The 13,919-nt window shown below is 55.3% G+C and overlaps 2 protein-coding genes across 2 annotated transcripts in view; both read right to left on the reverse strand.

Annotated features, from left to right (window-relative positions):
* Positions 1-7,256: 7,256 nt before the first annotated feature.
* Positions 7,257-11,524, reverse strand: LOC142922718 (uncharacterized). The gene is made up of 2 exons (XM_076063546.1): positions 11,086-11,524; positions 7,257-11,031 (listed from the first exon to the last, which is right to left on the reverse strand). Exons 1-2 carry the CDS (start codon positions 11,240-11,242, stop codon positions 9,857-9,859), a joined length of 1,332 nt encoding a protein of 443 aa, XP_075919661.1. The 5' UTR covers positions 11,243-11,524; the 3' UTR covers positions 7,257-9,856.
* Positions 11,525-11,962: 438 nt separating this feature from the next.
* LOC142905343 (uncharacterized) overlaps positions 11,963-13,919 on the reverse strand; it is a 134,863-nt gene continuing 132,906 nt past the window's right edge. Inside the window, exon 24 of the mRNA XM_076063547.1 lies at positions 11,963-13,913. Within this exon, the coding sequence (XP_075919662.1) occupies positions 12,396-13,913 (1,518 nt within the window). The 3' untranslated portion in view covers positions 11,963-12,395. The remainder of the gene's footprint in view (positions 13,914-13,919) is intronic.

Consider the following 13,919-nt stretch of genomic DNA (forward strand, 5'->3'; position numbering starts at 1 on the left):
AACTGCCCAGTAGCATCCTTCACGAGCCTCCTCCACGGAGGTGGATCTTGACACCGCTGGTACCAGTCATCGGCAAGTCCACTCAGCTCCACGTCCTCCTGTACCACATCACTCCATCTCTTCTCTAGCCCGTGCCGCGCCCGTTTAGCCCCCTCAATCCGGCCGAACAAAAGCTGTTTCGGCATGCGGTGGCTGGGCATGCGGGCTACATGACCCAGCCATCGCAGCCTTCCCCGCCGGAGGAGCTCACCGATGGGACCTTGCCCAGATCTTTCAAGGATTTGTGAGCTCCTCACACAATCCAGTCTGGTTAAACCCAGGATGGATCGTAGGCAGGCCAGCCTAAATGTTTCTAACTGGCGAAGATGTTCCATTAGGGGGGTCCACGTTTCGCAAGCGTAGAGAAGGGAGGGAATGACCGTGGCCGAGAAGACCTGAAGCTTAGTGCGGAGTGACAGACCAGGTAGCTTCCACACAGCGTTACGCAACCGATGAAAAGATATTGCCGCTCGACTGATTCGGAGTGAGACCTCTGCTGTTAAACTGGAGCCAGTCATAAGCACACTGCCCAGGTATGGGAAACTCTCCACTCGCTCCACAACTGCCCCATCACCGATTGGGAGTTGTGGGGGTGGAGTGCCCGATGGTACAAAATACCCAGGCAGGTGCTTAGTTTTGGTGGGGCTGCTGGTAAGGCCCCACCTCTTAGTGGCACGCTCCAGTCTCAGCAGCAGCATCTCCAACTCCTCCTCTGAATGAGCAGCTATTACCAAATCATCGGCATACATAACGTGGTTGAGCGATAGGGAGCCATCCCTTGACCGCACCCGGGCATCGATCAGCCTCCCATTATATCTGTACCATATGGAGATTCCCCCGGTACAGCTATTGAAGGCTTCACGAACTACGTGGTCAAAATAGATGTTAAATAATGTGGGAGCCAGAGGACACCCCTGTCGCACCCCAAGGTGTACAGGGAAAGGCTCGGACTCCCGGCCACGTAGTTTTACCCGGGCCCGCTCACCATCATGAAGGTCCTTAATGATCGTGAGCAGAGGGTCAGGAATCCCAGCCGCAAGCGATGATGAAATTCTCTAGAGACTCGGGTTCTAGAGACTCGGGGCCTAGAGACTCGGGGTCTAGAGACTCTAGACCCCGAGTCTAGAGACCCCGAGTCTCAAGACCCCAAGTTTCTAGACCCCGAGTCTCTAGACCCCGAGTCTCTAGAGACCCCGAGTCTCTAGAGACCCCGAGTCTCTAGAGACCCCGAGTCTCTAGAGACCCCGAGTCTCTAGAGACCCCGAGTCTCTAGACCCCAAGTCTCTAGACCCCGAGTCTCTACACCCCGAGTCTCTACACCCCGAGTCTCTACACCCCGAGTCTCTAGACCCCGAGTCTCAAGACTCCGAGTGTCTAGAGCTCGAGTCTCTAGACCCCGAGTCTCTAGACCCCGAGTCTCAAGACCCCAAGTCTCTAGACCCCGAGTCTCAAGACCCCGAGTCTCAAGACCCCGAGTCTCAAGACCCCGAGTCTCTACACCCCGATTATCTCAAAACCCCGAGTCTCTAGACCCCGAGTCTCTAGATCCCGAGTCTCTAGACCCGGAGTCTCAAGACCCCGAGTGTCTAGACCCCGAGTCTCTAGACCCCGAGTCTCTACACCCCGAGTCTCTACACCCCGAGTCTCTAGACCCCGAGTCTCAAGACCCCGAGTCTCTAGACCCCGAGTCTCTAGACCCCGAGTATCTACACCCCGAGGCTCTAGACCCCGAGTCTAGAGACCCCGAGTCTCTACACCCCGAGTCTCTAGACCCCGAGTCTCTAGACCCCGAGTATCTACACCCCGAGTCTCTACACCCCGATTATCTCAAGACCCCGAGTCTCTAGACCCCGAGTCTCTAGACCCCGATTTTCTAGACCCCGAGTCTCAAGACCCCGAGTCTCAAGACCCCGAGTGTCTAGAGCCCGAGTCTCTAGACCCCGAGTCTCTAGAACCCGAGTCTCTAGACCCCGAGTCTCTAGACCCCGAGTGTCTAGACCCCGAGTCTCTAGACCCCGAGTCTCTAGACCCCGAGTCTCAAGACCCCGAGTCTCTAGACCCCGAGTCTCAAGACCCCGAGTCTCTAAACCCGAGTCTCTAGACCCCGAGTCTCTAGACCCCGAGTCTCTAGACCCCGAGTATCTACACCCCGAGGCTCTAGACCCCGAGTAACTAGACCCCGAGTCTCTAGAGACCCCAAGTCTCTAGACCCCGAGTCTCTAGACCCCGAGTCTCTAGACCCCGAGTCTCAAGAGCCTGAGTCTCTAGACCCCGAGTCTCTAGACCCCGAGTCTCTAGACGACGAGTCTCTAGACCCCGAGTCTCTACACCCCGAGTCTCTAGACCCCGAGTATCTACACCCCGTGTCTCTAGTCCCCGAGTCTCTAGACCCCGAGTATCTACACCCCGAGTCTCTAGACCCCGAGTCTCTAGACCCCGAGTCTAGAGACCCCGAGTCTCTAGACCCCGAGTCTCAAGACCCCGAGTCTCTAGATCCCGAGTCTCTAGACCCCGAGTCTCTAGACCCCGAGTCTCTAGACCCCGAGTCTCTACACCCCGAGGCTCTAGACCCGGAGTCTAGAGACCCCGAGTCTCAAGACCCCGAGTCTCTAGACCCCGAGTCTCAAGACCCCGAGTCTCTAAACCCGAGTCTCTAGACCCCGAGTCTCTAGACCCCGAGTCTCTAGACCCCGAGTCTCTAGACCCTGAGTATCTAGACCCCGAGTCTCTACACCCCGAGTATCTACACCCCGAGTCTCTAGACCCCGAGTCTCTAGACCCCGAGTATCTACACCCCGAGTCTCTAGACCCCGAGTCTCTAGACCCCGAGTCTCAAGACCCCGAGTCTCTAGATCCCGAGTCTCTAGACCCCGAGTCTCTAGACCCCGAGTCTCTAGACCCCGAGTCTCTACACCCCGAGGCTCTAGACCCGGAGTCTAGAGACCCCGAGTCTCAAGACCCCGAGTCTCTAGACCCCGAGTCTCAAGACCCCGAGTCTCTAAACCCGAGTCTCTAGACCCCGAGTCTCTAGACCCCGAGTCTCTAGACCCCGAGTCTCTAGACCCCGAGTCTCTACACCCCGAGTATCTACACCCCGAGTCTCTAGACCCCGAGTCTCTAGACCCCGAGTCTCTAGACCCCGAGTCTCAAGACCCCGAGTCTCTAGACCCCGAGTCTCTAGACCCCGAGTCTCTACACCCCGAGTCTCTAGACCCCGAGTATCTAGAGACCCCGAATCTCAAGACCCCGAGGCTCTAGACCCCGAGTCTCTACACCCCGAGGCTCTAGACCCCGAGTCTAGAGACCCCGAGTCTCTACACCCCGAGTCTCTACACCCCGAGGCTCTAGACCCCAAGTCGAGAGACCCCGAGTCTCTAGACCCCGAGTCTCTAGACCCCGAGTCTCTAGACCCCGAGTCTCTACACCCCGAGTCTCTACACCCCGAGGCTCTAGACCCCAAGTCGAGAGACCCCGAGTCTCTAGACCCCGAGTCTCAAGACCCCGAGTCTCTAGACCCCGAGTCTCTAGACCCCGAGTCTCTAGACCCCGAGTATCTAAAGAATCCCGACGTCCCGGTACCCCCGGCCAGACCTCGCAACCCAAATGACGAATCACCGAGGGGGTGCGTGGACCCGCAGCCGTTCCAATTCACTCGCAAATTTTATTTCAACCTCGTCGCTTTGCAGGTTTCGTTTGTCATCATCATCATAATCGTCGTCATCATCATCGTCATCATCATCATCATCATCGTCGTCATCATCGTCATCGTCCTAACAATTTCGGTTTTGGATTTGCGGGAATCCGCGCTCCGTGATTTGACGCTTCCGCGACTGCGCGAATTACTCTTTGGGGGGGCTTGTTTATTTTTTCCCCCCCACGGTGAAAAGTCGAGTGGAAGATAAGAGGCACGTTCAGCGCCTCTGCGCCCGACGGCGAAGGCTCGCGGCCTTCCGTCAGGCGGGACCGCCCACAGCGGTAGGCGGTGGGGCCTCTCCCACCTGACCCAAGGTCGAGCGAGGTGAACGCACCGCGGAAGGCCGCGGTGCGTTTTCATTTTAATTTCTAGCCCGGCGACTTCACCGAAAGAACCCGCAAAAAAAAAAAAAACAACGTCCGGACGCCGTTGATTTTCAATTCTCATTTTGTTGTCGTTGTTGTTGTCGTCGTTGTTGTCGTCTGGAGGGAGGGAGGGAGGGTGGTGATGATGAGCCAAGCACCGTGGCCTCGGACAGGTTCCCGTTGGTTCTCACGAGCGGGGTCCCAGCACTACCACTAGCCCCTACCACTAGCCCCTACCACTACCACTAGCCCCTACCACTACAACTAGCCCCTACCACTACCACTAGCCCCTACCACTACCACTAGCCCCTACCACTACCACTAGCCCCTACCACTAGCCCCTACCACTAGCCCCTACCACTACCACTACAACTACCCCCTACCACTACCACTAGCCCCTACCACTACAACTAGCCCCTACCACTACCACTAGCCCCTACCACTACAACTAGCCCCTACCACTACAACTAGCCCCTACCACTACCACTAGCCCCTACCACTACCACTAGCCCCTACCACTACCACTAGCCCCTACCACTACCACTAGCCCCTACCACTACCACTAGCCCCTACCACTACCACTAGCCCCTACCACTACCACTAGCCCCTACCACTACAACTAGCCCCTACCACTACAACTAGCCCCTACCACTACAACTAGCCCCTACCACTACCACTAGCCCCTACCACTACAACTAGCCCCTACCACTACAACTAGCCCCTACCACTACCACTAGCCCCTACCACTACAACTAGCCCCTACCACTACCACTAGCCCCTACCACTAGCCCCTACCACTACAACTAGCCCCTACCACTACCACTAGCCCCTACCACTACAACTACCCCCTACCACTACCACTAGCCCCTACCACTACCACTAGCCCCTACCACTACAACTAGCCCCTACCACTACAACTAGCCCCTACCACTACAACTAGCCCCTACCACTACCACTAGCCCCTACCACTACCACTAGCCCCTACCACTACAACTAGCCCCTACCACTACAACTAGCCCCTACCACTAACCCCTACCCCCTACAACTAGCCCCTACCACTACCACTAGCCCCTACCACTACAACTAGCCCCTACCACTACCACTAGCCCCCTACCACTACCACTAGCCCCTACCACTACCACTAGCCCCTACCACTACAACTAGCCCCTACCACTACCACTAGCCCCTACCACTACAACTAGCCCCTACCACTACCACTAGCCCCTACCACTACAACTAGCCCCTACCACTAGCCCCTACCCCTACCACTAGCCCCTACAACTAGCCCCTACCACTACCACTAGCCAATACCACTACCACTAGCCCCTACCACTACCACTAGCCCCCTACCACTAGCCCCTACCACTACCACTAGCCCCTACCACTACAACTAGCCCCTACCACTACCACTAGCCCCTACCACTACAACTAGCCCCTACCACTACAACTAGCCCCTACCACTACAACTAGCCCCTACCACTACAACTAGCCCCCACCACTAGCCCCTACCACTACCCCTACCCCTACCACTACCCCTACCCCTACCACTACCCCTACCACTACCCCTGCCCCTACCACTACCCCTACCATTACCCCTACCTCTACCACTACCCCTACCACTACCCCTACCACTACCCCTACCCCTACCTCTACCACTACCCCTACCTCTACCACTACCCCTACCACTATCCCTACCACTACCACTACCCCTGCCCCTACCCCTGCCCTTACCACTACCCCTACCACTAGCCCCTACCACTACCCCTACCACTCTCTAAGTAGTCCCCCTGTCAAGAGCCAAGAGAAACCTGCGGGGGTGAGGGGGGCGAGTGGGGTGGGGGAATTTGGATGCCAAATTTCACTTCTGAATTTGCTGCAACAGTTACAGCAACTGTTACAGCAACTGTTGCTGTGTGGGAGGGGAAAACCGGAGTGCCCGGAGAAAACCCCACCGTACGTACGCACACACACACACACACGTGTCTGTGTGTGTGTGTGTGTCACTGTGTGTGTCTGTGTGTGTCTGTGTGTGTCACTGTGTCTGTGTGTGTCACTGTGTGTGTGTGTGTCACTGTGTGTGTCACTGTGTGTGTCACTGTGTGTGTGTCACTGTGTGTGTCACTGTGTGTGTGTGTCACTGTGTGTGTCACTGTGTGTGTGTGTCACTGTGTGTGTGTCACTGTGTGTGTCACTGTGTGTGTGTGTCACTGTGTGTGTGTGTCACTGTGTGTGTGTGTCACTGTGTGTGTGTCACTGTGTGTGTCACTGTGTGTGTGTGTCACTGTCTGTGTGTGTCACTGTGTGTGTCACTGTGTGTGTGTCACTGTGTGTGTGTCACTGTGTGTGTCTGTGTGTGTGTGTCTGTGTGTCTGTGTGTGTGTCTGTGTCACTGTGTGTGTGTGTGTCTGTGTGTCTATCTGTCTGTGTGTGTGTGTCTGTGTGTGTGTCACTGTGTGTGTGTGTGTCACTGTGTATGTGTGTGTCTGTGTGTGTGTGTCTGTGTGTGTGTGTCTGTGTCTGTGTGTGTGTGTCTATGTCTGTCTGTGTGTCTGTGTGTGTGTGAGGGTTGTGATGAGCTAACCCACACACACACACACACACCTCTCTCTTTCTCTCTCAACATTCAAAGTGCATTTGACTTTGGCCTACTCTTCCACACTGTACACAAGTAGGAGGAGAGAAAGACACAAATCGCGTTGCGAGCAACCAGAGCAACCGGTTGCGCCGGAGGACGAGGGGGTCAGGCGAGCAATCGGCGGTTGCGGGTAACTTTGCAACTCGCAATAAACAATAAAAAAAATAATCGACGGATTGCCTTGGGGTTGCACGCAACTGAGTTTTTTTTTCCCGTTGTCGGTTGCTCGGCAAAAAGATAAGGCTTGCACGCAACTCCCACATTTTTATTTTCACGTATCTAAAACAAAGAAAAAAAATCGCGTTAATTTTTTTTTTCATTTTTTGGTGGGGTTGCACGCAACTCCAAATTTGTTTTCTCACGTAAAAAATCGCCTTCATTTTTTTTTTAGGGATTGCGTGCAACTCGGCAAAATGTTAAGCAGTTAATTTTTTTTTTCATTTTTTGGTGGGGTTGCACGCAACTCAAAACTTTCCTTTGGGTTTGCGTGCAACCGAAATTTTTTTTTTAAAATTTATTTAAAAAAAAAATACATTTGCGTCGCGAGCAACTCCGATTTTTTTTGTTAGTTGCGAGCAACTGGACAAGGGGAAAAAACTGGGTTGCACGCAACTCCCAATTTTTTTTATATATATACATACGTAAAAATCGCCTTCATTTTTCTTTTGGAGGGATTTGTGTGCAACTCGGCAAAAAGTAAAAACAGTTCATTTTTAATTTTTTGGTGGGGTTGCACGCAACTCAAAACTTTCTTTTGGGTTGCATGCCAACTAGGATTTTTTTTTTAATTTATTTAAAAAAAATACATTTGCGTCGCGTGCAACTCCAATTTTTTTTTTTTAGTTTGCGAGCCACTGGACAAGGAAAAAAACTGGGTTGCGCGCAACTCCAAATTTTTTTTGTATATATACACATACGTAAAAATCGCCTTCATTTTTCTTTTGGAGGGATTTGCGTGCAACTCAGCAAAATGTAAAACAGTTAATTTTATTTTTTTTATTTTTGGTGGGGTTGCACGCAACTCAAAACTTTTTTTTGGGTTGCATGCAACTAGACGTTTTTGTTTTATTTTATTTTTTTAAAAAATTTGTGTTTGCGTCGCGCGCAACTCGAATTTTTTTTTAGTTGCGAGCAACTGGACAAGGAAAAAAATCTGGGTTGCACGCAACTTCCAATTTTTTTGTATATATACACACATAAAAATCGCGTCTTTTTTTTTTGGGGGGGGGGGGGGTGGGGTGGGGGTGGGGGTTGCTGCGTGCAACTCAGCAAAATGTAAAACAGTAAATTTTATTTTTTTATTTTTGGTGAGGTTGCACGCAACTCAAAACTTTCTTTTGGGTTGCATGCAACTAGACATTTTTTTTTAAATTTATCTAAAAAATGTTTTTAATTCACGTCACGAGCAACTGGGCAAAAAAAAAACTCAAGTTGCACGCAACTCCCAATTTTTTTTGTATATATACATACGTAAAAATCGCGTTAATTTTTCTTTTGGAGGGATTTGCGTGCAACTCGACAAAAAGTAAAAACAGTTAATTTTTATTTTTTTATTTTTTGGTGGGGTTGCACGCAACTCAAAACTTTCTTTTGGGTTGCATGCAACTAGACATTTTTGAAAATTTATCTAAAAAAAATCAATTTGCGTCGCGCGCAACTCCAATTTTTTTAGTCGCGAGCAACTGGACAAATAAAAAAATCTGGGTTGCATGCAACTCCCAATTTTCTTGTATATATACACACATAAAAATCGCGTCAATTTTTTTTTGGGGAGGGGGGTGGGGGGTGCTTTGCGTGCAACTCAGCAAAATGTAAAACAGTTACATTTTTTTGGGTTATTTTTGGTGAGGTTGCACGCAACTCAAAACTTTTTTTTGGGTTGCATGCAACTAGACGTTTTCGTTTTATTAAAAAAAAAATTTGTGTTTGCGTCGCGTGCAACTGAAAAGATTTTTTTTCCCGGTTGGCGCAACTCAACGATTGTTTTGGGGTTGCTATCAACTCCTAACCACTACCCCCCACTACCCACTAACAACCCTACCCACACTACCCACACTACCCACCACAGCTACACCGGTGTGGAGACTACCACCACCACCACCATCACCACCACCATCACCACTACCACCATCACCACAACCACCACCACCATCACCACCACCATCACCACTACCACCATCACCACAACCACCACCACCATCACCACCACCATCACCACTACCACCATCACCACAACCACCACCACCATCACCACCACCATCACCACTACCACCATCACCACAACCACCACCACCATCACCACCACCATCACCACTACCACCATCACCACAACCACCACCACCATCACCACCACCATCACCACCACCATCACCACCACCACGACCACCACCACCATCACCACCACCATCACCACCACGACCACCACCACCATCACCACCACCACCATCACTATCACCACGACCACCACCATCACCACCACCACCACCATCACTATCACCACGACCACCACCATCACTATCACCACCATCACTACCACCATCACCACAACCACCACCACCATCACCACCACCATCACCACCACCATCACCACCACCACGACCACCACCATCACCACCATCACCACCACGACCACCACCACCACCACTACCACCACCACGACCACCACCATCACTATCACCACCACCACCATCACTATCACCACGACCACCACCACCATCACCACCACCATCACTATCACCACCACGACCACCACCACCACCATCACTATCATCACCACCACTACCACCACTACAACTACGACCACCACCACCACTACCACCACAACCACCACCACCTTCTAACGTCAAATGACGATCGACATCGTCATCATCTTCACTACGCTAAACCACCCCGCCGCGCCTCTTCTCCCACCGGTAAACAACATCATCGTCATCAACATCATCATCGTCGTCATCAACAACATCATCAACATGATCAACAACAACCTCGTCGTCATCATCAACATCATCATCATCAACATCAACAACAACATCATCAACATCAACAACACCAACGTCAACATCATCAACAACAACCTCGTCATCTTTTGTTTTAGCCTTTTCCTTTTAAACCGCTCAGCCGTTGTCACCGACATCGTCGAGCAGGGGAGGAGGTGGAGGAGGTGGAAGAGGTGGAGGTGGAGGAGCAGGGGGTGGAGGAGGTGGAGGAGAGAGAAGTGGAGGAGGTGGAGGAGAGAGAGGTGGAGGAGGAGGAGAGAGAGGGAGGTGGAGGAGGTGGAGGAGGATGGAGGAGGTGGAGTAGAGAGAGGGAGGTGGATGAGGTGGAGGAGAGAGGGGGAGGAGGTGGAGGAGGTGGAAGAGGTGGAGGAGAGAGAGGTGGAGGAGGTGGAAGAGGTGGAGGAGAGAGAGGTGGAGGAGGAGGTGGAGGAGAGAGAGGGAGGAGAGAGGGGGTGGAGGAGAGAGGAGGTGGAAGAGGTGGAGGAGGTGGAGCAGAGAGGTGGAGGAGGTGGAGGAGAGAGAGATGGAGGAGGTGGAGGAGAGAGAGGGAGGAGAGAGGGGGTGGAGGAGGTGGAGGAGGTGGAGGAGAGAGGGGGAGGAGCAGGAGGTGGAGGAGGTGGAGGAGAGAGAGGTGGAGCAGGAGGTGGAGGAGGATGGAGGAGGTGGAGGAGAGAGAGGTGGAGCAGGAGGTGGAAAAGAGAGAGGTGGAGCAGGAGGTGGAGGAGGATGGAGGAGGTGGAGGAGAGAGAGGGAGGTTGAGGAGGTGGAGCAGGAGGTGGAGGAGCAGGAGGAGGATGGAGGTGGTGGAGGAGAGAGAGAGAGGGAGGAGGAGGTGGAGGAGGTGGAGGAGGTGGAGGAGGATGGAGGTGGAGCAGGAGGAGAGAGAGGTGGAGGAGGAGGAGGTGGAGGAGAGAGAGGTGGAGGTGGAGGAGGTGGAGGAGGAGGAGCAGGAGGAGGTGGAGGAGGTGGAGGAGCAGGAGAGAGAGATTTGTAACGGCAGTCCGAGGAAAGCCGTCAAACTCTGCGGCGGCGGCGTCACCTCCTTCGCTTCGTCGTCAAAACTTGAAGCGACATCACTTCCTGTACCCTCAATGGGCGATGTCACTTCCTGTACCCCCACAGGCGACGTCACTTCCTGTCCGTGCGGCGACATCACTTCCTGTACCCCCACAGGCGATGTCACTTCCTGTCCGTGCGGCGACATCACTTCCTGTACCCCCATAGGCGACGTCACTTCCTGTACCCCCACAGGCGACGTCACTTCCTGTCCGTGCGGCGACATCACTTCCTGTACCCCCACAGGTGATGTCACTTCCAGTACCCCCACAGGCGACGTCACTTCCTGTACTCCCACAGGCGATGTCACTTCCTGTCCATGTGGCGACATCACTTCCAGTACCCCCACAGGCGACGTCACTTCCTGTCCGTGCAGTGACATCACTTCCTGTCCGTGCGGCGACATCACTTCCGGCACCCCCACAGGCGACGTCACTTCCTGTCCGTGCAGTGACATCACTTCCTGTACCCCCCACAGGCGACGTCGCTTCCTGTCCGTGCGGCGACATCACTTCCTGTACCCCCACAGGCGACGTCACTTCCTGTACCCCCACAGGCGACGTCACTTCCTGTCCGTGCAGTGACATCACTTCCTGTACCCCCCACAGGCGACGTCGCTTCCTGTACCCCCACAGGCGACGTCACTTCCTGTCCGTGCGGCGACATCACTTCCTGTACCCCCACAGGCGAGTCACTTCCTGTCCGTGCGGCGACATCACTTCCTGTCCGTGTGGCGACATCACTTCCTGTACCCCCACAGGCGACATCACTTCCTGTCCGTGCGGCGACATCACTTCCTGTACCCCCTCAGGCGACGTCACTTCCTGTCCGTGTGGCGACATCACTTCCTGTCCGTGTGGCGACATCACTTCCTGTCCGACAGGGACGCCCCCCCGCCTCCTCGTCCGCCAGCCGACTTGACTGGGCCGATTAAAATCTTCGCCCCACCCACGCCCCCACCCACGCCCCCACCCACTCAAAACGTCGCCGTCACGGCCAAATACATTTTTCTCTTTTTTTAGGATTTTTTGTTTTAAACTTACACCTAACGGAACGGTGCCGAGCTAGAGAGAGAGAGCGGGGGGGGGGGGGGGGGGAGAGAAGTAAAACCACAAAAATAAATAAAACCAATCCATCCACACCGCCTCCCCCCCCCCCTCGCCCTCCCCCCCCCCCCACCCCCCCCTCAGCGCGACAAATCGGCGGAATGCAGGGGAAGGGGGGAGGGGGGAGGGGGGAGCGAAATTAAAACTTCGTAAAAAAAAAGTTGGTAAAAAGTTTTAAGAAAACACGGAGACTGCCTCCGCCACCGCCCCCCCCCCCCAGGACGTGACGTCACTTCCTGTCCGCGGCTGCGACGTCACTTCCTGTCCGCGGCTGCGACGTCGCTTCCTGTCGGTGGCTGCGACATCACTTCCTGTCGGAGGCTGCGACGTCACTTCCTGCCGGAGGCCGCGACGTCACTTCCTGTCGGTGGCTGCGACATCACTTCCTGTCGGAGGCTGCGACGTCACTTCCTGTCGGAGGCTGCGACGTCACTTCCTGTCGGAGGCCGCGACGTCGCTTCCTGTCGGCGGCCGCGACATCACTTCCTGTCGGAGGCCGCGACGTCACTTCCTGTCGCCCTTCCCCAGTAGCCCACCTCTGTTCCCACCGCCGCTAGCCCACACGATACTGGGGTCACCCAACAACGGACTATGCTGATGCTGCTGATGCTGCTGATGCTGCTGATGCTGCTGCTGATGCTGCTGCTGCTGCTGATGCTGCTGCTGCTGATGCTGCTGCTGCTGCTGCTGATGCTGCTGCTGCTGATGCTGCTGATGCTGCTGCTGCTGATGATGTTGATGCTGCTGCTGCTGCTGCTGACGACGCTGATGATGAAGCTGAAGCTGCTGCTGCTGCAGCTGATATGGTCCGGAGACTCCCAGCAGGGCTTTCAATGCCCTGCCTTCCTCCGCAAACCGTGGGCAGGACGGGGACTGCGACAGTGACGGCGAGGCGGAGGAGGATGAGGAGGCGGCGGAGGAGGCGGCGGAGGCGGCGGCGGAGGAGGCGGCGGAGGCGGCGGCGGAGGCGGCGGCGGAGGCGGCGGAGGCGGTGGAGGCGGCGGAGGCGGTGGAGGCGGCCGCCACGCCCCCGGCAATCGGCGAGCGGGCCAGCGACGAGCCGGCGGCGGCGGCGGCGGCGGGGACGCCGGCCTGGGGCGGCCTCCCGGCCTGCGAGCCGTGCGGCGGCGGCAGCTGCTGATGCTGCTGCAGCTGCTGCTGGCCGGGGAGGGCTGGCGGGACGCCGTGGTGGTGGTGGTGGCGCTGCTGCTGCTGCTGCTGCTGCTGCTGCTGTTGGCTCGGCTGTCCGCCCCGGTGGTTCGGCGTCGGCTGCCCGCCAGCGACGGCACCGCCGCGATGGCCCTGAGGCGGCTGTCCGCCCCGCTGGTTCGGGGTCGGCTGCCCGGCAGCGGCAGCGGCGGCAGCGGCGACAGCGGCGACGCGGCCCAAATGCCCGGCCTGGAAAAACTGGCCCAGCAGGAGCCCGCCGCTGTGCTGCTGCTGCTGCTGCTGTTGTTGTTGCTGTTGTTGATGCTGCTGGTGGTGACTCAGAGGCGGTTGTTGTTGCTGCTGTTGTTGTTGTTGTTTTTGATGCTGCTGCTGCTGCTGGTGGTGGTGACTCAGAGGCGGTTGTTGTTGTTGTTGTTGCTGCTGCTGTTGATGCTGCTGCTGCTGTTGTTGTTTTTGATGCTGCTGCTGTTGTTGTTTTTGATGCTGCTGCTGCTGCTGCTGCGGTTGCTGCTGTTGTTGTTGTTGCTGCTGCTGCTGCTGGTGGTGATTCAGAGGCGGTTGTTGTTGTTGTTGTTGCAGCTGCTGATGGGGGAATTGTTGCCCACGCTGCGCCCTGGGCGACTTGGGGCCGGCGGCCGTGGACGCCGCGGGCTTGGAGGAAGGGACGGAGCTCGGGGCGTTGGCGGAGACGATGATGCGGGAGGGGAACTTCTGCTGCTGCTGCAGCTGATTCTTCTGCTGCTGCTGCTGCTGCTTCTGCTGCTTCTGCTGCTGCTGCTGCTTCTGCTGCTGCTGCAGATGTTGCAAATCGGTCGACACGGCGGCGTTTTTCTGGCCGGGCCGCCCGTCATTCTGCAG

The sequence above is a fragment of the Petromyzon marinus genome, unplaced genomic scaffold, assembly GCF_048934315.1.
Source record: "Petromyzon marinus isolate PM22_M1 ecotype Great Lakes invasive population unplaced genomic scaffold, UKy_Petmar_22M1.pri1.0 PM_Scaffold_148, whole genome shotgun sequence".
Classification (NCBI taxonomy): domain Eukaryota; kingdom Metazoa; phylum Chordata; class Hyperoartia; order Petromyzontiformes; family Petromyzontidae; genus Petromyzon; species Petromyzon marinus.

Coding starts and splice junctions, on each gene's coding strand:
- LOC142922718 (XM_076063546.1), bottom strand. CDS start 11,242: ATGTCACTGCACGGACAGGAAGTGACGTCGCCTGTGGGGGTGCCGGAA. Junction 11,032..11,085: donor TGGACAGGAAGTGACATCGC/CTGTGGGAGTAC, acceptor AAGTGACATCAC/CTGTGGGGGTACAGGAAGTG.